The 26,776-nt window shown below is 41.6% G+C and overlaps 1 protein-coding gene across 1 annotated transcript in view; it reads left to right on the top strand.

Moving 5' to 3' along the window:
• Positions 1–20,162, top strand: part of tubgcp3 (tubulin gamma complex component 3) — a 133,578-nt gene extending 113,416 nt beyond the window's left edge. The window contains exons 19-23 of the mRNA XM_072258910.1: positions 1,647–1,778; positions 5,323–5,463; positions 13,872–13,988; positions 16,708–16,865; positions 18,128–20,162. Of these exons, the coding sequence (XP_072115011.1) occupies positions 1,647–1,778; positions 5,323–5,463; positions 13,872–13,988; positions 16,708–16,865; positions 18,128–18,155 (576 nt within the window). The 3' untranslated portion in view covers positions 18,156–20,162. The remainder of the gene's footprint in view (positions 1–1,646; positions 1,779–5,322; positions 5,464–13,871; positions 13,989–16,707; positions 16,866–18,127) is intronic.
• Positions 20,163–26,776: the final 6,614 nt, after the last annotated feature.

Raw genomic sequence — 26,776 nt, 5'->3', positions numbered from 1 at the left:
GTTGCCACACAAGTTAATTGGATAAAAAGGCAGATGGTGTTCTTGCCTTCGTTAGTTGGGGGGCTGGTTTTAAGACCTGTAAGGTAAGGTTGCAGCTCTGTAATATTCTGGTTAGACCACACTTGGAGTATTGTGTTCGGTTCTAGTTGTCTCATAGGAAGGATGTGGAAGCTTTAGAGATGGGCATTAACCTGGATGCTGCCTGGATTAGAGACCATGTCTGATATAGAAAAGTTCAGCTAGCTGGGGCTTTTCTCCTTGGAGTGAAGGAGTATGAGGGGCGACTTGAATGAAGTGTGTAAGATTATGATAGATAGAGTGAACATCCAGAGAAATTTTTCCCAGGTGTGGCAAAGGCCAGTAGCAGAAGACATGTGTTTAAGGTAAGTGGAGGGAAATTTAAGGTTAAGTTAAAGTTCAAGATGTCAGATAGGGTTTTTTTTTACACAGAGTGGCAAGTGTCTGGAACATTTGGGGGTGGTGGTAGAGGGACATTTAAGAGACCTTTAGATACATACATGGATACAAGAAAAATGGAATGTTGTAGGCTGTTTTTGGGCATCGAGGGAGAGAGGAAAAGGAGAGCCATCCGCAGTACCACCGATGGCTGTGGCTCAAAAGAGGGAAGCCATGGAGTCATAAGTAGTTAGCCACCTGGACACAAGCTGGGGTCTGATCAGCCCCGGCTGGGTCACCTGGAGGAGGTTGTATGATGTTGAAAGACCCGAAACACCTGGTGATTCCAGGAACATCACTGAAGATGCGTCCAGAGGCATCAATAGATGTATGTACACAGCAGGAGGAAAGGGTAGACATCGTAGAGTAGGTTTGTATTGGTCGGCAAAACATCATGGGCTGGAGAGCCTGTATTGTGCTGTACTGTTCTATGTTCTGCGAGGCAGGTTTGTTAAATGTTATGGAATGCAGCTTTGATAATAACATTTCTAATTTAAATTCACTGTTTGTTGCCAAGCTGAAAGCTCACGTCAGTGAAGATTTTAACTGATTGATGAAGCACCAGTGTTCAGCAGCAAAATTAAACCATCTGCTTCATGGTTCTTATGCAGTATCAAATGAGATCAGCTTATTACAACAGTCACAATATAAGCAGAGGTTGTTCACTGAAAGTGGGGAAGTAGACTGCATTTAGTCCCTAGTTTTTGTCATTACTGTTGAGGCAGAGGGTGTTTACAGAATTAGTTGGATTGTGGCTTCAAGAGGCTTCTGTTTTTCATTTTACCATAAGAGGAAACAAAGGGGTAAACTTCTTTTTTGAGTTTTTGTGGCAGTTGGCATCCACACTGTTGTATTACTGCCATAGGGGTAAACTTTTAAATCAGTAGATCTTAATTGAATATTAATTTATACTCTAATGAGTCAATTGGATTATAATTGTTGGATAACCTATGCCTTCTACACCCTGCACTTGAAGGTCAGAGACTTCCTACCGACAGTAAATTAATATTTATCAATCTTTTCTTCTTTAAGATTGTCTTTAAAATGTAGCTCAGGTTAAACTTTTGGTTATCTGTATCTTTCGAGGCTCAGTGGCAGATTTTGTTATATAATCCACTTGTGAAGCACACACAAGGAGCTTAATGTCAATGAAATATTTTGTTATAACTGAGGTTATCGATGTCCTGCAGGTGTTGGAATGTTCCTGGGATGAGCTGTGGAATAAGTTGCAACAGGCACAGGATCTTGATCACATCACTGCTGCTCACGAAACTTTCCTTGACACAATAGTCTCACAATGTCTGCTGGACAGCAACTCCGAAGTAAGTGACACCAGCTTGCTCTGCATGGATGAAACTGGATATTAAGGAATGTAGATTTTTCTTGCTCAGAGGAATGGTCCCAATTAAGAAGGGCCCAGTTCTATACTTATTTTCCTCATCCATTTACAGGATGTATATTTTCACTAGCAAGACTAACATCTTTGCCCACAGGACCTGTGTCGTAAGCCACCTCTGATAGTTTGATGATACACCTCCCTCAGTTCTGTTGGGAAGGGAGTTCTAGGACATTGGCCCATTTCACTGAAGCTTACTTGCATAAGGATAGTTGGTAAATTGGAGGGAAAAATATAAGAGGTATTCCTGTGGCCTTTGTAAACTACATAGAGGGTTGGGAAATTTTGCTGAAAAGGTCTTGGTGAGTTGCTGTAGTGCATTCTGTAGGTGTTATGTGTGTATCTGTACTATGCAGTGGTGGAAAGAGAGTAGTCTTGAGCTTCTCAAGTGTTGCTGAACCTGCATTCAACTAGGCAAGTAGAAAATATGTCATCACATTCATAACACATGTCTTGTTTGTGAATGGGGAGATGATACTGCAGGAGACTATTTTCTAACTAGCACATGCCTTGTTTGTGAATGGGGAGATGATACTGCAGGAGACTATTTTCTAACTAGCACATGTCTTGTTTGTGAATGGGGAGATGATACTGCAGGAGACTATTTTCTAACTAGCTTACCAAATTCCTGCTCAAGGATTGCACCCTGGGTGTTGACTTTGGGGCACTTGGTGAGGGTAGTACTGTTGAATGTCATGGAGAGGTGGTTAGATGCTCCCTTCTTGGTTGGTGATTAGCAAGTGTTAAGTATTTAATGTTAACAACCAACTTTTGTTACAAATATTGGTTGTTACTCGCCACTTATCACTCTATATATGAAAACTGTTCATGTTTTGCAAGCAAGAATGTTGTGTAAGAATAAATGGAGCTGAGCATTGTGTAATTGTTATTTATCCTTCCCCTTTTCTAATGTGATGACCAGAGTACAAAAAAGAGCATTTCGGAAACAACAAAGGCCAGTGAATCAAATAATTGACAACAAGCACAACTACCTGCCTTATAAGGGCATAAGAGTGAGAAACAGAAATAAGCCACTGAGCTCTTCCTACATGTTCCAGCATTCATTAAGATTATACCTGATCTGCCACCTCCTCTCTCCACAATCCCATATTATAGATTTAATATCCCTATTAAACCTATTAATGTTTGACTTGAATCTCTGATTGACTCTTCAAAGCCTTAGATGGAGAACTTCAAAGACACTTCACGCCTCTGGTTGAAGAAAGTTCTATTGCTGTCCTGAATTTCCACTCCCCTCTTTGTGATCCCTGATTCTAGACAACCTGGCTAGAGGAAACTCAAATCCTTGTCCATCTGTCAACCCCTTAAGAATTCTGTACATTTTATTGAGATTATCTCTCATCTTTCTGAACTCTTCGTGCCAGATGTGACCCCAGATGGCAATGAATTTCCCACTTGATTTAAATTTTGCTCGGGTTTTTGTAGTGTAAATAGCAGCTGTTCACAAGTTGCCACTGACATCCGGCTCTTTTGCATGCTCAGACCTGATAATCATTGATAAACTGATTTTGTCTGGTTTTTTTGCTGGACAGGACATAAATGAGTAACTTTCAAGTTGTTAGGTTGATGTCAGTGTTGTGGCTTTATACACTATGTGAGAAATTAGATCATAAGACATAAGAGCAGAATTAGGCATTCAGCCCATTGAATCTGCTCCAGATTGGAACTGACAGAAATTCTGGAGGGTGTCTCTAGCACTGATGTTGGATCCCAGAGCTTTGATATCTTTTGGAGTGAATAAATGGCTTTAGACTTCCATGGTGATAACCTGAGGTAGATTATCCACTTGTTTTGCTTCACTTTCTGGGTTCAGTTACTGTTAGAAAGGAAGTTTGTTTCATTCCCCAGCATTCACTCCCCTGTTCCCACAGTTTGCTGTATAATTGTTGATCTGAATTAAATATGACTGTATTCAGTCATATCAATGTACGTCTTTGATCTGACATGATCACTTGCATTCTTTAGCCATGTGCAATCCTTTTATGTGGCTTCACTAGACTGATGTAACATTGTCTGTGGTTCCTCCTGGCAAGCCTGTCTACACTCTTGAATTGATGCATGTTGTGTCCGTGGCTTGATTGTATTGGGAGAGTGGGAGTTTACAGATCTTGGGATACTAGACTGTCTGTAATGCAGCTCTACTGCTAATGGCCTGCAGCACATTGTTGATTCCCAGGTCTGTTGCTGGTTGACGCCATTTCGGATACTCTACATCATACTCAGCCTGATGTGCTCAGTGTGAAGATCAGATAGTCTTAAGACCATTTTGTTATCACTTCTACCAACCCTGTCATGGAAAGATGAATCTTCAGTTTGTAGGTTGATGAAAATGAAGTCCATTTTTTTCATCCCTCTGTTGGTACTCTCAGAGCATTTGGCAGCATGGACAAACAAATCTGCAGTTTGTAGGTTGATGAAAATGAGGCCCAGTTGTTTCATCCCTCTGTTGGTATGCTCAGAACACTTGGCAGGCTTGTCTAGAAGCAGTGTACTCAGGTTTTGGCTGAATGAGTTTTTGGTGGTCCACTCAAGCTAATCTTGTGAAGCACTTTGAAATGCCCAGCCAGAAGCCAAAGGAGCTCGTTAGGAGACTTCATTCAGGGCAGAAAATTATGGGAGGCCTTGGGGACGCAGAAAGAAATGTTTCATTTAGCACCGTCTGCAGTACCAAAGCACAAAAAGGTGCCAGGGTGAGCACTTGAAGAAAGAACCAGTTTAAGAACTATAGAGTCCATTTTGGCCATCATAGATACAATGAGTAGAATGACATCCTGAACATTTCCATTGCTTTTGTGTATCAGCAAGGGTTGCATGATCCAGAAACTAACAAATCCAAGCTGAAGATAGTCTTCTGCGTTAGTGCTGTGATGTTGCTGATGATTCTTGCAGATGGAGAGCAAGTGACACAAGAAAGCACGAAGAAGGGCCCATTTAATCAGCTTGGATAGTTTCAATCTAATGGTGAAACAATGCTCATAGTCTGTTTCTGATTGTGAATACCTACATTGTGAAGTCACAAGATGGGGGTGCAGGTGAATAAGTGTGTGATTTCGCCTTTATTTCCTCCTGTATGTTCTGGTTGAACAAGTGCTTATAATCAATGCAGCAAGTTCTGCCCATTCACAGTGGTGAAATCTAATAAACACTAATTAAACTAATAAATAAGACATTAGTTAATCGGAGCAGATGGCAGGGCAGGTGATGTGCTGCAGTTGCACTATGCAGTAACTGGAAGACCCTGCAATAGCCATATACGCAGCAAGTGTTGGCTTGAAGAACTTCGACTCAGGGTCAAAAAGTCGAACGGAATCCACAAACCAACTTAGTACAGGCCCAAAGTCATTCCCAGGTTTAATCTGTCAAGTACATTGTGGCTGACAACAGCATTGCTTAGCTGTCAATGGAAATATTTTGAACCTTTTCCTAATGGTTGATCGTTTCTGTTCAAGGAACTGTTAACACAGCTTCGAGCACTGTTTGATCGAATCTTGGAGTTTCAGAGTGCGCAAGAGTCCATGTATCGTTCGGCCCTTGAGGAATTACATCATCGTCTGCGGTATGCAGAATTGAAGAAGGAAAGACAGACTGAGGTATGATAGATGTGTTGCTGAAATGCTGTATCATGGGTTAGGATCTATAACAGCAGGAGGTATGAGTAAAGCTGTATCTATTAACAGTGATAGAAGCAGTTGGAGCAGGTTCTATAAACTGCAGTTTTCTAACACTTCTTTCATATCAGGGTACCCAACAAATTAATTGTAGATTAATTTCCTGATGTTAGCACCTTTGACAAGAATGGCATTTTATCTCTATCTATACGATTCCTCAAGGCGGCAGTGATGAGCTTCAACTGCTGTAGTTACTGCGATGAGAGTATTATCACTAGAACTGGGTCCCAGTTAGTTGGAAGGGAGCAGAGGAACTGGGAGTCTAGAGAGTTGTAAGGAAATGTGGCAAGCATTACCTGCTGAGCTGATAACAACCCTTTGGGGTTTCTAAATGGTTGGGTGGCAGATATTAGTTTTACCGTTTTTGACAATTAAAATCTCCCAGTATTATTCTTCTAGGCTTTGGAGAGTTAGAAGGCAAATTGCTCGCTGCAGAATGCCAAGCATCTAATCTTGTGGCCATGGTATTATATGACTTGCAGTTAAAATTCTGGTTTTCTAGATAATGTTGGGAGATGTAGTAGCAGCTATTAGATGATTGGACTCTCTTTTTGAGATGATTAAAGTCTGACCACATTTTAGACCAAACCTCAATGTTGCCAAGATAGATGCCCCATGCAGCAAAAAATACCTAATTATGTGAAAAGTTGTGCTAGGACTGTACATTCTATGACCACCAGCAGGAACTGCAAAGTCCAAATTTAGGAAGAAGGCGATCGCTGTACCAGCTAGTTATATTGAGTTTTAGTGTCAAGGACAGTGATTCTTGCCTCGCCTCTGCAATTCAGTTTTATGTTCATGTTGTAACTAAGATTGTAATGAGGTTTGGAATCAGCCGTCCTACTAGAGACCACATTGAGTACCAGTGAACAGTTTATTATTGAGTAAATATTGTTTGAAACTTAATGATTGATACTATCCAATGTACTGATGATGGAGACCAATAGGGCAGTAATTCAGCGAGATTTGGACTTTTTTGTGAACTGTATATACCTGGATAATTTTCCACTCTTTAAAGCAGATCTGTCTAGTGATTGGAATAGTTTGTTCAGAGCAGTGGTTCCCAAAGGTTTTTTGGCTCCCAAACCACCTCTCCAGTGACCCCTCTCTCTTTCCGGCCATCACATAAAAACTATAAACAATTTTGATTTACAATGCACAGTGAAATAAAATAGGAACTGCAAACTTAGAACAGTGACAAATAATTGCAAAAAATATTCAAATCAATTAAAGCTACAAATAAAACTAATTACAGTGAAACAAATTTTATTAACAATTTTAGAGCATGCATTAGTTACTCAACTATTCAGTGCTTCATGGGCTTGGTGCAGTGATATCAGCTTCTCAATATCAGGCTGAAGGAGTCTCAGATCCCTACGTTCAGTAATTTGCAGTCTGTTTCATTGCTTTGAAAGAATTTGTGCGACTGCACTGAAACTGTGCTCCACTAAATATGATGTTGGAAAGGCAATAAAGAACATCTTGGCCTTTTTCCAGTGGAGTGAGGAAAGTGCTAGACCTGGATTGTGGAGGAATGCAGTGATACTGCTTTTATTAAAAGTTCAAGGTACCTCCTAGTGAACAGCTTAGAGCTGTGAGATCTTTTCTGAAACTGTCTCGGTTCACAGAATGGTGACACCACACAATGCCTTTTGTATAAAGATGGAACTGTCTCCAAGAATAATGTGTGGTTAATCACTTAGCTATTGCTCCAGTATTTGCAATAGGTATTTGCAAGGGATAGATTAGTGAGGATAATGTCAGTAAGTATCTCCCTTGTGCTGCAGCTCATGCCATCTGCTATTAACCCTGTCTGGCAACTAGGTCTTTCTAGTCATTCTAACTCGGTCAGTAAGTAATAAAAACAGCAACTCGTGTGTTAGACGGTCATGGCTCACAAGATGAACTCTTTGTTGTATATCACTGAGGCTGTTATTTCCAGTCGATCTAGTATGCCAGATCTAGCTTGCCAGTACAGTAGGTTATGCTTTGAGATAGTGATGCTGGAGCTGCAATTTCAGCTGCAAAGCCTCCACTTCACTATACTCTCTTAACTTTACAACCAGAGGAGTGTATTCACTGTTGTAACCTGCACAAAGACGAGAACTAAAATTGTACAAGGCAAAAGTCTTTGTGCAGAAGAATAATTGCTAGATTATCTTTTTTTTAACAATGCTGAATAAAAATTTAATAATGCTCTCAGAGCACAAGGGCAATTCTCCTCCTGGTTGAATTATGACTGTGGAATCTTTTACATCCAACTGAAACTGCAGGGTGAGAGATGCCACTTCCACAGTGCAGTACCCATTCCTCCCTCCCTCCAGCACTGTCCTTTTGACAGTGCAGCATTTCTCACTCCCTAGTGTCCTTCTGGGAGCACAGTGTATCTTTAGATATGTTCTTCTGCCGATGCAGTGTTTTATCTTGGATTTTATGCTGTTCTCTCTGGAGTGTAATGAACCCTGATCCAGACTGCCATGGTTGGAATTACAATTGCAGATGAGGCCCCCATTTAAAGTCTGTATTTATCCCCACATATGTTACAAAGTTCAAACTGGTTAAATCCACTACTGAGCCTCAAGCAGCAATAGTCTACTTCGGGATATACATTTTTTGTCTTTCCTAAGTAGGAACATAAGAGTAAGGTTTCAGTTGAAGAAGCTGAGGCAGGGGATTTGTCACAGATCAGGGAATGTTATTGCTTTGATCTGCTTCCAGGGTTAGATCAACACAGCTCTTTTTGCCAACTCTCTCAAAATTATTTATTGATTCTCTCATTCCATTACAACTGGTGGTATATTGATGTGTACAAAAGTGATGCTGTAATGGTACAAGTGAAATGGGTTTTTCATTGTATGCAAAGCATTTTGGCTATGTACATTATAACCTCTGTTATTTTAATAAATTAATTCTTACCAAATCACTTTTGTGCATTAAGCAAGCTGTACAACAGCTATTGGAAGAAGTTACTTCTAGTTACGTCACTGCAGATGTGATAAATTTGTGTTGGTCTTGGAGATTAGATAAACATTTGATCTTTAAAAACAAGAGCTTTAACTTTCAAGATGTCTCCCTGTACAGAATTAAAATAGCTTTGTAAATTGGGGAGCAACAGAAATGCTTTTCCTGGCAGTCCATTTTGGGGATGGCAACCTGGTGCCAAATCTTCAAAGGGGACTCAAAAATGGAAAAATGCTGACAGTTTTCAACAGGTTGTTAGGAGAAATGAGAGGATGTTACTCGGGGATCATCCTGCAAGAATATACAGATAAAAAAATTGTGATCACTTTGGTATTATTCTGTAGATCCCAACAGTCCTGCAGAGAAGAGGAGCAAATATGGAGGGAGATTGCAGATAGTTGTAAGAGTAATACGGGTGTAACAGTAGGTGATTTTAACTTTCCAGCTGAGACTGAGATTGCCCTAATGCTCAGAAGTTGAATGGGACAGATCTGTTCAGTACGTCCAGGAAATTTTTCCCAAGCTCTGTATAGGTAGCCCCACGAGACAGGCAATGCTTGAACCTTCTGCTGGAAAATAAGACAGGGTAAGTGACTAATGTGTCAGTTGGGGAACATTTTGAGACCACTGATCATAATTTTGTTAGTTTTTAGATAGTTATGAAAAGATGATAGGATTGGTCCACGTACATTAGCGTGAGGATAACTTTGAAGGTAAAGCTTGATTTGGGGGAGAGAGAGAGGGGAGAAAAACAAACTACTAGAGGAACTCAGCATCTGTGGAGGGAAATGGGCAAGGGCTTGAGACCCTTCATCTGGTCCGAAAGATAGAGGGTACATAGCCAGTATAAAGAGGTTGGGCAAGGGATGGAGCAAGAGCTGAAAAACAATAGGTGGATAGAGGTGAGGAAAGGTGATAAATGGATGGTAGAGAGAGCCATAGAAATAGCAACAGATGCTGGGAGGTAATGGATGGAGGCTGCAAAGGGCTGCAGATGATGGAAACTAACAGAGGTAGGAGAGACATGGAATCATATAAGGAAGGGGTGGGCTGGGCAGATGAGAATTGTGGGGGTGGGGGAGCCAGTGGAAGATGTGTGTGGCTGATATGAAAGTAGATGGTGGAGGAGGGGAACAAAACAGGTTCGTGGGGAGGGGCTGTTCAGGGGCTGCATTGAGTAGAGATAGAACCAGCAGATTGGGAGGAGAGAGATGGGGACAGCAGGAGTAGGTTACCTGGAATTGGCAAATTTGACATTCATGACATTGAGTTGTGGACTACCCAGGGTGAATATGAGGTGTTGTTCCTCTAGTTTGAATTTAGCCGTACCCGGCCAATAGAGAAGGCTAAGGACAGACAAGTTTGTGGGGAGGAGAATTAAAATGGCTAACCAACAAGGACTTCAGATAGCCATAGTGGACGGAGCCCAGGTGTTCAGCAAAGCAGTCACTACTCTGCATTTGGTCACACCAATGCAGAAGAACCTACACTAAGAGCACAAAATGCAATAAACAAGGTTGGAGGAGGTCCATGTGAATCTCCCCCTCACTTGGAAGAACTGTTGAGCCTCCTGGGTGGTGGTAAGAGAAGAGGTGTAAGGACAGGTGTTACAATCCTGTGGTTGCAGGTGAAAGTGCCTGGGGAGGAAGAGGGAGGAGCAAACCAGGGACTCGGGGTAGAGTGGTCCCTGCCAAAAGCAGTGGGAAGAGGAAGATGAAGATGTGGCTGGTGGGGGGAGAGGCTGTTTGCAGTTAAAGGGATACCTAGCAAGTAGGAAGGTTTTTAAAAGTGAAATAGGAAGAGTTTAGGGCCAGCATGTTCCTGGTAGAGTTAAAGGCAGAACGGAAAACCCTACAAACAGTTGTGTATATGGTCCAGTCCATCACGGGTAAAGCTCTCCTCACCATCGAGCACATCTACAGGAAATGTTGTCGCAGGAAAAGCAGCATCCATAATCAGGGATTCCCACCATCCTGAACATGCTTTCTTTTCATTGTTGCTATCAGCAAGAAGGTACAGGAGCCTCAGGGCTCACACCACCAGGTTCAAAGGATCATTTCATTGTCAAAGTATGCACCTATAATGAACTGATATTTGTCTTCTCCAGGTAGCCATGATATACAGAAAGACCATGGAGTTGAAAGAAAAGCCATCAACTCCCCCCGCCGCCCGGCAGACCCCAAAATCCGCTCCCCCCCCTCAGGAATTAAAAACAACCACAATAGCATCAACTACCCCCCACAGAAAAAATATCGACAGTAACAATCTCTATCCGCAGAAAAACCAGCGACAATAACGATCCCCAACCCACTCACATGCAGAAAAGAGCAGTGACAGTAACATCAACCCACCCCACAAGAGTGAAAACGCCAAAAACCGTTTAGGAACAGTCATTACCCCATAATCATCAGACCCTTGAACCAAAGGGCATAACTTCACCCTGACTTAGCTTGCCCATCATTGAAATGCTCCCACAACCTAAGGATTTGTGTTCTCAATATTTATTGCTTATTTATTTATTCTTATTATTATTTTTCTTTTTGTATTTTCAGTCTGTTTTATCTTGCACACTGGTTGAACACACAAGGTGATGCAGTTTTCCATTGATTTTGTTACGGATTTATTGAATCTGCCCACAAGAAAGTGAAACTCAGGGTTGTATTTGGTGACATATATGTACTTTGGTAATAAATATACTTAGTACTTGATCTTTGGCAGAATTGGGGGATCTTTTTACATAAGGGATTGAAGTGCTGAACAGGAAAACAGAAGGAGGTATGTCAAGTTTAAGCAGATGTCTTGTGAACCATTTGTGGTCTTAAGGGATGTTGGCAGACATTGAAGCAGGAAATTAAGAGGGCAACAGGAGGTTGTGAGTTAGATATGGGATAATCTGAAGAAGTTCTCGAACTGTATTAAAATTAAAAAGTTAACTAGGAGTTTACAGGTCCCTTTAAGGTTCACTGTAATCGTCTTGTATATGGAGGCATGTGAAATGAATGTGGCCTTGAATGAATATATCTCATCTGTATTTACTCTAGAGAAAGGCAGGTGGGCTAGAGAATTCGGGGAAGAGAACAGTGATATCCTGAAGCATCCACATTGCAAAAGGGAGGTGCTAGTAATTTTTAAAGTGTATAATGGTGGATAAATCCATGGAGCACATCAAGAGAATCCTAGGACATTGTGGAAGGTTAGGGAAGAAATTGCTGGGACCTGGCAGAGATTTGCCATGGGTGATGTACCCAAATACTGGAGAGTGGCCAAATTGATTGCCTTTATATAAGAAGGGCTACAAGGACAAACCAGAGAACTACAGTATAGTGACCCCAACATCAGTGGTAAGAAAGGTAATGGAGGGGACTCTGAGAGAAATTTGGAAAAGCAAGGACTGATTAGGGAATAGTCAGGGTGGCTTTGTGCATTGGAAATCATGTCTCATGAATTTGATTGCGTTTTTCAAGTGATGACCAAAGGGATTGCTGTGGACAAGGTGGTAGATGTTGGCTGCATGGACTTTAGCAAGGTCTTTGACAAAGTCCTGCATGGTAAGCTGGGCTGGAAAGTTAGATGACATGGAATCCAGGTGAGCCAATCAACTGGATACAAACTTATCTTGGTAGTAGGAATCAGAGGATAGTAGTTGCAGGTGGTTTTTTCAGAGGCCTGATTGGCACAATTAGCAAGGTTTCAGATGATGCCATAACTGGTGGTATAGTGGACAGTGAAGAAGGTATCTAAGATTACAGTATGGCTGGGAAAAGGGGTCAAGGAATGGCAGATTGAATTTAGCCATGACAAGTGCAAAGATTTACATTTTGCTAAGTTAAATCACAGAAGGGCATTCACAATAAGTGGCAGGTCCCTGCAAAGTGTAGAATAAGAGACCTGGGGTACAAGAACACAATTCCCTGAAAGTGGTGACATGGATAAACAGAACAATGAAGACAATGCTTGGGATGCTTGCCGTCATCGATCAGGGCACTGAACACAAGAGTTAAGATGTTGTGTTCCATTTGCACAAAGTTCAAAGTAAATTTATTATCATAGTACCTGTACATATATATCATCATATACAATCCTGAGATTAATTTTCTTGCAGGCACACTCAGTAAATCCAACAACCATAATAGAATCACTGAAAGACCACACCCAACAGGTGGACAACTAGTCAGCAAAAGACAACAAACTGTGTAAATTCAAAAGAATAAAAAATCGAGATCATGAGATGAAGAGTCCTTGAAAGTAACTCCATAGATTGTGGGAATGGTTCAGTGATGGGACAAGTGAAGTTATCCCATCTGGTTCAAGAGACTGATGGTTGAAGGGTAATAATTGTTCCTGAACCTGCTGGTGTTGGTCCTGAAGCTCCTATACCTTCTTCCTGATGACAGCAATGAGAAGAGAGATTGACATGGGTGGTGGAGATCCCTGATGATGGATGGTACTCTCCTGCAACAGTGTTCCGTATAAATGTACTCAATGGTGGGGAGAACTTTACCTGTGATTGACTGGGCTGTGTCCACTGCTTTTTGCAGGATTTTCCATTTAAGGAAAAAGAAAATGTTCTGTACAAGACGTCGGTGAGATCGCACTATGTGCAATTCTGGTCGCCTAGCTATAGGAAGGGTGTCATTAAGCTGAAAAGTGTACAATAAATATCCACATGGATGTTATTGGGACTGGAGATCCTGAGTTCAAACAGAGAATGGATAGGCTGAGACGGTTTCCTCCAGAGTGTGAATAAACTCATGAGAGACATAGATAAGGGTGGGCACAATACTTTATCCTGGGTAGGAGAGTCCAAAACAGGTTAAGCGTGACAGAACAAAAATTTAAAGGGAAACTGAGGGCAAATGTTTCACACAGGGAGTGGTGGTGTGGAATGAGCTGCCAGAGGAGGTATGGTGGTGAGTACAACTGCAAAGTTAAAACACTAGTTGATTAGGTACATGGATGAGAAAGGTTTAAAGAGATATGGGCCAAATGCAGGCAAATGGGTCTAGTTCATGTGGACATTTTGGTCAGCATGGACGAGCTGGGCTGAAGGCCTGCTTCTGTGCTGTGGAGAAAATGATTCACGGTGAAGGGATTGGGATTGGAAGTCATGCTGGTGGCTGGGAGTGTTGGAGTAATGGGTGAAGTGAGTGATGGAAAAGTTACACCAAGCAATTATAGGAAAAAAATATTTGGTTGGTTTTCTGAACCGCCAAGTGGTACCTAGAGGGAGAGTTGCAGTTATGTTCTTCCAATGCACGGCATTTGTATTCTTGGTGGATGGAATATAACTATCAGTTTTGTTCCCCACACAATTCCACAATCTAGTCATATCCTGGAAAACACTGAATTAATTTTACTCCTCCATTTAGGGAAAGTGGGGAACAACAGCAGCTGAAGAAGAGGCAGAAAATAAGAGAATTAATGAATTCCAGCAGTTAATTCCGAAGATGTGTTCTCAGATACGTGTATGCTCACATTTTTACCAGGTAAGTAATTCCACTCTACAATTATGGTATGCATTGGGAGTACATGAATAGAGCAGTGTACCTCTGCTCAAGTCTTAATAACACATTGAGATCACGAATTTTCAACTGTGCAACAATGAATATTTGAGATAAAGTGAAGAATAGATGATCTCCTTCCATCCTGAATGGAAATTTAATGAAAAAGAATTATCAATTTACTCTCTTAATTCTTTAACGCTTTATTGGAAATCTGCATCTGTTTTTGTGCTCTGTTCATGATCAACAATTTATGCAAGGCCTTTTCTCATGTTTCCCTTGCGCTTGGTTTTGACTGGATTATATCCCAACTTATTAATTTAGTAAGGGGGAGGAAAATGTTTCAGATCAGTGAGCTTTCATCAAGATATGATTGTTCTGCCAAGTAATAAGTTGTAACTGTGTTGCAGATCATAGGTTTACAAAGGCACTGACATGTGGCCTCCATGGTGATGCATGGCTCGAGGGCTCTTGTGCAGGTCATGGCTCATCAGGAGTTCTCGGTACAGGTGACAGTAATAAGCCAATTACCAATTAAATGGGTTAGCGTAGCTAGGCTTCACAGTCAGCATAGACGAGGTTGGCCAAAAGAGCTTGTTAATGTGCTGCAATTCCATGATTTTCTATCTCCAGCCACGTTCTACATCTCCTGGTTCTGTTGTTTCTTCTCTCGCTGTATTGCCTGACTTGTTGCCTGTCCCCAATATTTTCTGTTTCATTTGAGTTCTGGCATCTACGTTTTTCAGATTCAGATTAATTACTTGTCATACACAATAGGGACCAATTCATCTTCTCGAAGCTCACAGTGCAAGCAGTATACAATAATGGATACACCAGTAAATATGACAAGTGCAGGCAGCAGAATGGTTCAAAGGTGTAGTGCACACTGCGGTATTGTATAAAGAAAAGATAAAGTGACTGTGTGGAAAAGGAAGAATTGAGGATTTGAGAATGTGGTAGCAATCCTGGGAAGGGGACATGAAAGAGCTGAAGCTGTACTTGAGTCTGGCCATCAGGGATTGAGGTACAACTTGTTAGGATACTTTGTATAGTGCATCTGTAAAAGTTTAAGAGAATCCTTGTGAACAAAGCTGAGTCTTCTCAGATGTCTAAGGCAGTACATATGCCGGTGTGCTTTCTCGATCACCACATCAGTATGGCGGGACATGGGGAGATTGCAGTTGAAATGGAACTTGAAGGTGTCAGCTACCTCTGTCTTGATGAAGATTAGGTTCTGTTGACCAATTTCCTTGGGTCAACCAGTTCTTTTGTCTTGCTAATGCTGGGGATTATGTTGTTGTTTTGACACCAGGACACAACGTTCGCAATCTCTTTCCTCTACTGTTGTCATCTAATTAGTGGATTGAGTTGGGCTGTATTTGGTCACACAGTCATGGGTATACAGGGAGCAGAGCCGGTGACTGGGCACACAACCCAAAAAGCACCATTGTTAGGCATCAGGATAGATGAAATGTTATGACAAATTCTAACTGACTAATACTGTCAGTCATGCAAGTCTTGGGCTGATCCAAAAATCTAAAAACAGGTGGGAGCCCTAAGGCACCAGTAGTTCAGAAATGAGCTTGTTAGGTGTTATTGTGTTGATGGCTGTACTGAGAAATGAGCTTGTTAGGTGTTACTGTGTTGATGGCTGTACTGAGAAATGAGCTTGTTAGGTGTTACTGTGTTGATGGCTGTACTGTAACCAATGAATAACATCCTGACATATGTATTCTAATTGTCAAGGTGATCCAGAGTTTACGCAGTGCAAGGGAGATGGTGTTTTCCAAAGACCTATTTTGCCTATATGCAAATTGTCATTATTATCATTACTGCCTGTTGCGTCACTGGCGTTCAGGGCAGCAATGAAGGTCTTCCATCTCTGGCAATGTTCAGGGCTCCTTCCTTGTGTCGGTAGGTTCCTCAGTTTTTAATGCTGTCAGTCATGCAAGTCTTGGGCGGAGACTCAGGAATACCATCGTGCTCAGATATAAAAGGATTCTTCATTGCTGTTTCTGTAACAACTTTGTTTTACCAGTCAAGGTTGCTGGCCCTGAGCTGAATCCCCAAATCTGGAGGATCAGTAGACCACTCTTAGACTGCTCTCTACCCTTTGACCTGTTTGGCATGGGTGACTCTACCAAGAGCCAGAGCATAATGCCCTGACTCCAGCCAACATAGCTCTCCAGGTCATTGAGGCACTCAAACCTTGACAAGGTTGTGGTCCTCTTGGAGGTATGCAAATGGTAGGAGCTTTAGATTGACCGATGTGGGCTATTACCAAGCTCCCAGAGTACTTAGTTAGGGTCGATGACGCAGCTGTTTGTCGGTAGTTGTAGATACAGGACACATTACTTTTCCTGGAGATGGGCATGATGGAGGTTTGCTTGAAACAGCTCTGATTCATAAAATGACATTCCAAAATGAGAACAGGGGTGGAGTGTTAGGCATGTAGCAATGGTATTTTTATCTTATACTTTTTCAATCTAATTACACAAGGCTTCATAGGATGTATGATTTTTTGATCAGTGCAGAGCTGTCCATGTACACATTCATCCTTCCTAGCATCTTCTGGGTTTTTGTTGTTCAATTTAATTAAGAGCATGTTTAAAGCTAATTTGCTTAAATGTAGTTAGTTCCTACTAATTGAGAATGTCTTGTGCTGCAAGATTTAATGTAATTAATCTTCATTTCCTCTCTTTAGGATATTGTCCAACAATTCCTGGTATTATTGACAAAAAGTCCTGATGAAAGTCTCCGTTTCCTTAACTTCAGGCTGGACTTCAACGAGCATTATAAAGCAAGGGATCCTCGGCTGCGCACTTCACTGGGCAGTACCAGGGGCAAACGCAGCTCAGCAATGTAAGCTGTTATCCAGAGACATTTCTACTCATTATAATGAGGGCTACAGTTACATCTACCATGGGTTTCTGCTCTTGCTGCCCTGTTGATCATGATATGTATGTTGGTTGCCAGTGATGCATTGTATCACTGAGGAGCGAGACAATTAATCACCTGTCACTGACAAATATTAAATCTCGAGAGCAAGAATTGTATTCCACGTCACAATGTAATTTATTTATAATCGATGAATGTTTTGTTTGTGAATTAAACTGAAGTTTGTTGCAATTTGCATTTTTTTAGCTTTAATTGCAGCTTTATTTGAACTTTGCAGTCAAAACAGAAAGTATCATTTATAGATCAAATACCACATTTTATTTTACAGATAACAAAATGTTTTAAACTGCTTTAAAAAAAATTGTTCAGGAACAAACTGTTTTTTAATGGCGATTCACTTAACTTGTTTTCATGTTGCAACATAGACTGACACAGTTGAATTCATTTCAAAAATGACATCACATGATTAAACTCTTTTTTTAGAATTACATAGTAAATAGTTTCAATTCTTTCATTGTGTAAAATAAACCTAGTGGGCTATAAATGAAAGAAATATCTGCAAAGGGTTCTTATGGTTTAATTTGTGAAAGAGTTCAGTTTGTTTTAGTATTAAATCCCTCTGTGGATTTGCTTGTGCTCAAGAGCCAATCTGACAATGACTAAATACGAGGATAGGGCAATAATGCTGGGCTACAGAAAGAGGTATCTCTTTTAGGCTACATGCAATATTTAGTGGGTTCTTCAACAGTGATGTTTGAAACATCAATTCGGGGGCTGCACACAAGTTGTGATGGTTTCTATTCCTAAAGTTTTCTAATAGACAGGGTGTGGAGAGTGGTGGGGATGCAACATTTGCTTAAGCCCCCCCACACATCAGTTTAAAAACGCAGGTTGGGAAAACTGTTGAAGACTACCTTGTAAATCATGTCCAATGTTTGTAGGCTGCAGCAAACATTTAACATTCAAGTGTGCTAATTTATCTGTTATGACTGTTTCACTGAAATTATCTATTTTGTCACAACGTGGCTGAGTTGTTGTCCCTTTTCGAGCGCTGTGTGTTCTAAAGTTGAAGAGCAAGCCTGTCCATTAATCTAACGTAGAAATAGATATGTACACCAGAAAAAAAGCGTTATAACATCGTGGGTATAACATCAATATTTACTTATTTAAAATTTTAAGTATATTTTCTAAATACAACTCTGTCTTCCTCACTTGTTTTCCCTCAGGATCCGTGGCTGCAGAATGAGTCAGTGAGCCGTAACTTAGAGGATGCGTGAACTTCCCCGAACATCCTTTACAGTTAAACTATGAATTATGGCTAATGTAGGATCTTTGGATTTAGTGGGTTGTGTAAGGAGGAAGTCTATCTCAAATGTTAATTCCAGATGAGTTTGTGGGCTATTTTAAGGGATTACATATTGAATTTGAATTATTTATGGAAGACTATTTAAGCAGTGTAAAATAAGGGCCAACATAGTTTGAACTAATGTCATGAATTTGCTGCATCCCTGTACACGTCAAATGGTTTGGCCTGTAGACTGAAATGCCTTGTGGTGTTGGCTTTATGGGCAGTTATGCCCAGAGACCCCGGGTTCCAATCCAGGCGCAGAGAACAATGCCTGACGTCTGTATAAAATAGTTTTCTCCCTCCTCAGAAATGACATGGGAATAGTACCTTTACTATTGAGTTATTAAAGATCCATTTAAAGCACCTCCTGATGTCTGCTTCATCATGCCTTCACATTTGGTGACAGCAGTGGGATGTGTCCAACAGAAGACTCTAATCCTATTCTATTCATTTTGGTCTCGTTTGTGTCTTGTCTCACATCGGTATCCATCTTCAATGAAGACAGGAGTCTGTAGATGCTGCAATATGGAGAATTTAACTCCTGAAAGATATTTGTGGGTTGAGCAGTAACTTTGGGGGAGAGGGTGAGGTGGGGGAGGGATTCCTGGCATTTCAGGTTGAGACCATGTATTAAGGCCTTTTATTTTCAATTGATTCTGAATTATCGTGGTTTTGTTGGGAGAGGTTATCAAGTTCTACAATTGGTTTTGTGTACAGGTGCTTTCTGGCATCATCTCTTTGAAGAGACCTGCCTCCAATTTTATGGTTACATACTTTTGTCTGGAATTTTTACCAATTTTTCTCCATTTGTACTGGGTCAAATTTTTTCATTGTTTAAGCACTCAGTCATGTTTCACCTTTCACCTTATATATTTGAAGTTCCTGTTATTAAAACTTTATATGTTTTTTTTATGATTGCAAGATCCTGCTAGACATTAAGAACTTAAAGTACTGCAGGTCTTGGGTGGAGAAAGAGCTGAAGGGGCTGGACCTGGTGTAGATCATATGCCTCTTGTGTCAGGGAGGCTTCGGAGGAGTTAGTGCACGAAGGAGGCATGCAGACTGATAGCGAGTGACCATCTTTGTTACTTTTCTTGTAATCGCAAGACCCTTTTGGACATTGCTAATGCTGCGAGTCTGATTCACTGGTTTATTGGAGGGCGGTGGGGAGCTGCATGGTCTTGCTCGTAGTGAGGAACGAGGCTGTAAGCTGCAATGTGGCCTGTTTACAGCTGCCAGGGGGAGAGGTGTCAAAGCTGGTGAGCTCCGCTGGGTGCGATGTGGCACAGGGGGGAGGCTGGAGTCGGTGCTGTGCCCCGAGTGTTCACTCAGAGAAGGCGAGCTGTATTTTGGTCAACTGCAGATTTTTGCGGCATTCAAGGACTCAGGGTGTCAAGCTACGGTGTTACCTATCTACAGCCACCAGGAGGGAGGCTGCAAGATTTAATGTAATTGAAAAGATCGTAAGACCCTTTTAGACACTGTAGATGTGGAATGTTGCAAGTCTGATTCACTAGTTTATTGGCAGGGGAGCTGCTTGGCCTTAGTCATAGCAAGGATGAGGCCTTAATCGGCAGTGTGGCCTGTTTACAGCCGCCAGGGGAGAGGTGTCCAAGCCAGTTTGCTTCGCATGGGGGGCAGGATGGCAGGGGTTCAGGCTGGAGTTGGTACTGCCCCTCAGTGTTCCCACGGCAGAAGTCAAGCTGTATAATGGTAGACTGCAAATTTCTGGGGCATTCATGGGCTCAGGGTCTGGACCATTCTTTTGCGTGACTGTTTTACTGATAACTTACACATACCTGCACGTATCTTGTATGTGCTTTGTGTGACTCTTGGTACTGTATTTTGGACCTTAGCCCCGGAGTAATGCTGTCCTGTTTGGCTGTATTCATGGGTATTTGTCTATGGTTAAATGACAATTAAATTGAATTGAATTTATGCCCCAGTGTTGCTGAGGTAATTTTGTGCTACAATTCTTCCAGATCTTTCAGAAGCTTACAGATGCTTTCCAATACAAATGTCATTCTCTTGTAGCTTCATTCTTTTTGGAAGCAAGTTTTGTTAGACTAACTGCTTACTGGAATGTAAGACTTCGTTCCTCCAAATGCTTATCCATCCCTCAGAATTGAATAATGAAAACACTTCAGGACTAGATCATGTTGCTTTTAACTTTTTAATTTCAAAAGAATTGTGTTAAAATGTACTGGCAATTTGGATGACACATGAAAATTTTGTGTGTTATCAATAATCTCACCGAATAATAAGTGTAATGAAAAATAAGAATAGGCTACCTGTCCGCTCAAGCTTGCTCTACTGTTCACTCCGTCAGTACAGATTCTACAGTGTGTCTCAGGCCACTTTCCTGCTTTACTATTGGCATAGAGGACAAATGTGTGGAGGCTAATTGTACCTCAACAAATCACTGGTTTCGTTGCAGAGAGCATGCTTAACAAGTTCCAATGTTCTTTGCACAGCAAGGAAATGATAGATTTTACTCATATTCACATTCAAATTTATCGTCATCTGACTGTACATATATGCAACCAAACAAGACAATGTTCCTCTGGACCACAGTGCACCCGAATAACATGTATCACACACAGCACATTAAACAAAATATTATCTTAAATAAGTTAATAAAATGTAATTCAAATTGCACGTAGTGCACAAAACAGTTAAACATGACAGTAACCAGTTAACAACTTGCTGTTCTAGTGATGAGACCCCAGCGGTGACAGTATATTCATTAGTCTCACAGCCCGAGGGAATAAGCAGCTACTCATTTGGAAGTGCTAGTCCTGATGCTCCTGTAACTCCTTCCTGACAGTAGTGGGTCAAAGAGATTGTGGGATGGGTGGGAGGGATCCTCAATAATTTGGGCCCTTCGTATGCAAACACTCCCAGTAAATGTCACAAGTAGAGGGAGAAAGACCCCCGTGATCCTCTAGGTGTTTTTACTATACTCTGTAGGGTCTTACAGTCTGATTTTGCAGCTTCTATACCACACAATGACACAGCCAGACAGGATACTCTCGATGGTGCTCTTGTAGAATGTTGTTAGAAAGCATGTCTCAATCTCCTCAGAAAGCATAGTTGCTAGTGCACCTTCTTGACTAGTGAGGGGGCTGTTTTGGGTCCAAGTTAGATCGTCCATTATGCGTGCACCAAGGAACTTGGTGCTCTTCACTCTCTCCATGGCAGAGCTATTGATGTCTGATGAGGAGTGGTCGACCTACGTCTTCCTGATGTCCACAATCGTCTCTTTTATCTTGTCCATTTTGAGACTCAGTTCGTTCTCACACCCATTTGATAAACCTCTTCACCTCCCCACTCATTACTTTTGCTAATGAGGCCAACCACTGTTGTATCTTTAGCAAACTTGATGATGCGCTTTGAACTGGATCTGGCATTGCAGTCGTGAACTAGCAGTGGGCTGAGCGCACAGCTCAGTGGGGGAGGGCACCAGCACTCAGCATGATGGAGCTTGAGATGTTGCTGCCAACTCAGACTGACTGGGGTCTTTCTGTCAAGAAGTGTAAGATGCAGTTACAGAGAGGGGCTTGGAGTCCAAGTGAGGACAGTTTCCTGCCAGCGTCTGAGGGATGATCATATTAAATGCCGAACTGAAGTTGATGAACAGCATCCTGGCGTATAAGGCATTGTTCTCCAGGTGGGGAAGAATGGAGGCGAGGCCTCATCAGATTCAGGATTCAAAATTGTTTAATGTCATTTCCAGTACACAAGTCTAAAGCAGGATGAAATAATTGTTAACTCTGGATCAGATGCAGCACAAAACAAAACACAATAAGATAGAGAACACAATCAAAAGCCTAATAAGTATAAATACTTTATACTTTATTGTCGCCAAACAATTGGTACTAGAACGTACAATCATCACAGCGATATTTGATTCTGCACTTCACACACCCTGGATTATAAATATTAAAAATAGTTAAAATTAGTAAATATTAAAAATTTAAATTATAAATCATAAATAGAAAATAGAAAAATGGGAAGTAAGGTAGTGCAAAAAAATGAGAGGCAGGTCTGGATATTTGGACATTAAACAATTTTGAATCTTGAATCTGATGAGGCCTCCACTCCATTCTTTCCCACCTGGAGAACAATGCCTTATACGCCAGCATCTGGGGGTGGGGTGGGGGGGAGGGGAAGTATGGTCAACGTTTCGGGCCAAGACATTGTACTTTTTGTCCATAGATGCTGCCTGGCCTCCTGAGTTCCTCCAGCATTTAGTGTGTGCTGCTTGGATTATCAGCATCTGCAGATTCTCTCTTGCTTGTGTTCTGATTACTACACTGCAAAATCTCTTCCAGGGATGCCTACCCTTTAATGGGAGTTCAGTGAAACCCTCTCTCATTGCTCCCCCTCTGTGATCCCTGCTAAGGGTCTCAGCCTGAAACATCAACTGTACTTTTTTTCCATAGATGCTGCCTGGCCTGCTGAGTTCCTCCAGCATTTTGTGTGTGTTGCTCTGTAAAGTGAAGATGCTTTCAAAAATAATGAAAAGTTTCTTAAATTCCAAAAAGTTTTCTATAAAAAGCAGTAAACAGTTTTTTTTTTAAAAATCAAAATTTGGTATGACCATCTGTTGCCCTGAAAGCTGCATCAATTTGCTTAGGTACACCGTTGTGCAAATGCATAAGAAAATCAGCTGGTAGGCTGTGCCATGTATCTCTGAGTACTTCCCACTGTTCTTCTGCAACCTTTGTCTGTCTCGCTTGCCTTTCTCTCTCTGTCTCTCTGTAGATGAGTCTCTTGGCTTTATTTCACTTGGGAGGAATGGCTTTTTGGCAGCAACTCTTCCATGAAGACCACTTCTGGACAAGCCTTTTTGTAGACTGTAAAAGGGTGTACTTGAGTTCCAGTAGTTTCCGTGAGCTCAGAGCTGATAGGAGTGCTGGACTTCTTCCAATTTAGAAGGGACTTCACTTTGATGCATCTCTCGTCTACTGCACTCAGTTTTTGTGGCCGAGCACTGCGTTTCTGGTCCTCAACCTTGCCCGTTTCTTTGTGCTTCTTCAGAAGAGCCTGGACAGCACATCTTGAAACTCTTGTGTGCTATGAAATTTCTGCTTTGGAGAGACTTTGCTGACACAGGATAACCACATTGTGTCATGTTGCAATGCTCACTCTTGCATGGTGTAAGAAATGATTTGAAGGTTAAACTGTCACATCTACCATACCCTCACCTTTTAGTTTGTTTGTCCTTCACCAAGTTTGTTTCCTTCCACACCCATTTTTGTTTCAGTTAATCAGTTTAGTTCATTCAACTCATTTAGTCATTGACAGTCCTCTTCACAAGACCTGTAACACCTTGTGATTTAAGTGTGGTTATTCTACCTGCCATGGGAGATTTCAGCAATCATCTTGGATCGATGTACATCCCTCTTCAGGCCAATGTAAAACAGGCTCTAGATGATCTGAACAATGTAATCAACAGGCGTGAAACAGCACATCCTGTTACCTTTACCATTATTTTGACGGATTTTAACCAGCCCAGCTTGAAAAAGCCTCTAAATAATTATTAGCAACAAATCACTTGTAGTACCAGAGGAATCAATACATTGGACCACTGTTACAACGCCATCGAGCGCTTAGCGTGCTATCCTACACCCACACTTTGGAAAGGCTGATCATCTGGCTGATTTCTACTCCCTGAGTATAGGCAGGGACTGAAGACAACAGTACCAGTAGTGAGGACCAGGACGGTATGGACAAGGGAGGCACAAGGGCACTTGAGACTACTTTGAATTGGTGGACTGAACTGTATTCAGGGATTCATCTTTGAGCCTGAATGAATATGCCCCGAATGTCCCGACTTCACTAAAACCTGTGTTGATGAGTGTGTGCCTCCGAGAACATACTGCACACAACCAAATCAAAAGCCTGGATAAACCAGGAGATTCATAGTCTGCTGAGGGCTAGATCTGTGGCACTTAAGTCTGATGACCCAGGTCTACAAGAGAAACATGTGTGACTTGCGGTGGGCTAAGAAACAATTCCGAGCAAGATTGGAAGTTATGTTGGATGCACTTCAGCTCTGGCAGGGTTTGCAGGCCATTACTTCCTACAGAGCAAAACTCAACATCGTGAATGGCAACGATGCTTCACTCCCAGATGAGCTCAAAGCCTTTTATGTTCGCTTTGAAAGGGAGAATAAAACTACACCTACGAGGATCCCTGTAGCACCCAGTGACCCTGTGATCTCTGTCTCGGAAGCCAATGCCAGGAGGGTTCGCCCTCCGAGGCAGCAGGCCTGATGGGGTACCTGGTAAGTATCTGAGAACTTGTGCCAACCAACTGGTGGGAGTGTTCAAACACATTTTCAATCTCTGCTAGAGTCGAGAGTTCCCATTTGCTTCAAGAGGGCAACTAAGTGTCCAAGAAGAGCTGCCTTAATGATAATCGTCTAGTAGCACTCACATCCGCGGTGTTGAAGTGCTTTGAGACAACACACACAAAATGCTGGAGGAATTCTTCAGGCCAGCCAGCATCTATGGAAAAGAATACAGTCGACGTTTCAGGCCGAGACCCTTCAGCAGGACAGATTGATCATGGCTGGAATCAACTCCAGCCTCAGCAGGGACTGCCCATGGTTCCACCTCTCCTGGGTCTCCCAACCTATCAGGCAGCACAGTTTCAGTCACGTCACTGCTAGTCTGGATTAACATGGCCTCCTTAATAGCTGATTGGTCAAAACGCTGTTCAATCAGCGTAACTTTCCTCAAAACTTTTACAGAACTCAGCACTCTGTATAACATCATGGGGAATTTGGACATCCAGCCCATTTAATCTGTGAGGCATCCATAATAAAGTACCTTAGTCCCTTTTCCCCAACACTAGTTTCAACACAGACTTGAAAACACAAGTTGACAAGCTGCTTAATGAATTTTAAAGCAGCAGTCACAAGCATTCAAGAAATCTCCGGACGAAGCCGCTACAAATACAGCCCCTCAACGGGCTTGTAAGCAAAGTCGGCTGGTTAGCAGGCTCAGGCTCAGGCTCTGCTGCCAGCCACGTGACTCAGCGGAGAGAAGGCCACCTTTTGTAAACAATATATGTCTAGGGTTGATATGATTTGGTGTTCAACCGAACAGGAACATGGTGATGTTCCGATTAAAGAAACCTCGATTTGAGCAGATGCTGTCCCATGCACAATTGTCGGTCGGCAAGAAATAGCAGATCAAACACAGCATGAAGTTATAAGGAAAGTATGTTTATAAATTTCAGTTTTACCGAACAGTTAGTAGAAAAGAGGAAAAAGAATAAAACAGGCCTATTACAGTTAAACCAGTCCAATGTGCCCATAAAGTCCAAGCTCAATCTAGAATTGTTGTTTACTCGTGCGCTGTATCCACAGTCTGTGTGAAAGCACACACCACATTCCAAACATAGCTGAAAATCCATCTCTAACAAATGGGCTCTCTCTCGGGAGTATTGGTCCTTCCTCCTTGAAGGCACTCATCTGCACCAAGTACTTTGTGCAACCAGTACTCTCCTTCCAACGGCATAGAACATAGAATAGTACAGCACAGTACAGGCCCTTCGGCCCACAATGTTGTGCCGACCCTCAAACCCTGCCCCCCATATAAGCCCCCACCTTAAATTCCTCCATATACCTGTCTAGTAGTCTCTTAAACTTCATTAGTGTATCTGCCTCCACCACTGACTCAGGCAGTGCATTCCATGCACCATTCTAACGCATCTTCCCTCCTGTCCTCTCTACAGCTCCTGCCAAAAAAAAGGGGTCTCCGAACCAGAGTGCTGTCCATCACAAATCTCTCCACCCTGCCCTCTGGAGCTTTCTCCCGATTCCGCCATCCTGATTGGCTGACACAACATTCCTGAGTTGAATACAGGTCTTCTTATTCCTAACCAAAACCAAAACATTCTACCAGCAGGACAAACTGCTTTTACAGAAACTGCTAAAAATGAAATACCTGCAGCATTTCAGTAGAAATTTTAACCAAGGCATTACACCATGAACACTACCTCACTACTTTTTTATTTCTGTTTTTCCACTATTTATTTAATTTCACTATTTGATATACATATATATACTTGCTGTAATTCAGTTTGTTTCTATATTATCATGTATTGCATTGTGCTGCTGCTGCAAAGTTAACAAATTTCCCGATATGCCAGTGATATTAAACCTGATTCTGATCATTAGCACCTGTTTGTTACCTTTGTTTAATCATGTACTGGGCTATATGCCTACAAACTAATCAAGTTTTTATTTGAAAAGTGATCTATTACTTAATATGTTATTTTTCTTCAACAAAATAGGAACATACCTCTAACATTTAATTTTTGGAAAATGGTTATTTGGAAATCTAAAATTTGCTCTTTTCTACTGACACTGTAATGCAGAAGACAAAAAAGAATCTAAAATAAAATTTATATAGAAAATCTAGGGTGCCTAAGACTTGCTCAGAATCAGAATTGGGTTTATTATCACCAGCATGAATTTTGTTAACTTAGCAGCAGCAGTTCAATGAAAAAT

Source organism: Mobula birostris, chromosome 5 (assembly GCF_030028105.1).
Source record: "Mobula birostris isolate sMobBir1 chromosome 5, sMobBir1.hap1, whole genome shotgun sequence".
Lineage (NCBI taxonomy): Eukaryota > Metazoa > Chordata > Chondrichthyes > Myliobatiformes > Myliobatidae > Mobula > Mobula birostris.
The sequence above is the reverse complement of the archived record's forward strand: the minus strand, read 5'-3'. Positions and strand labels throughout refer to the sequence as shown.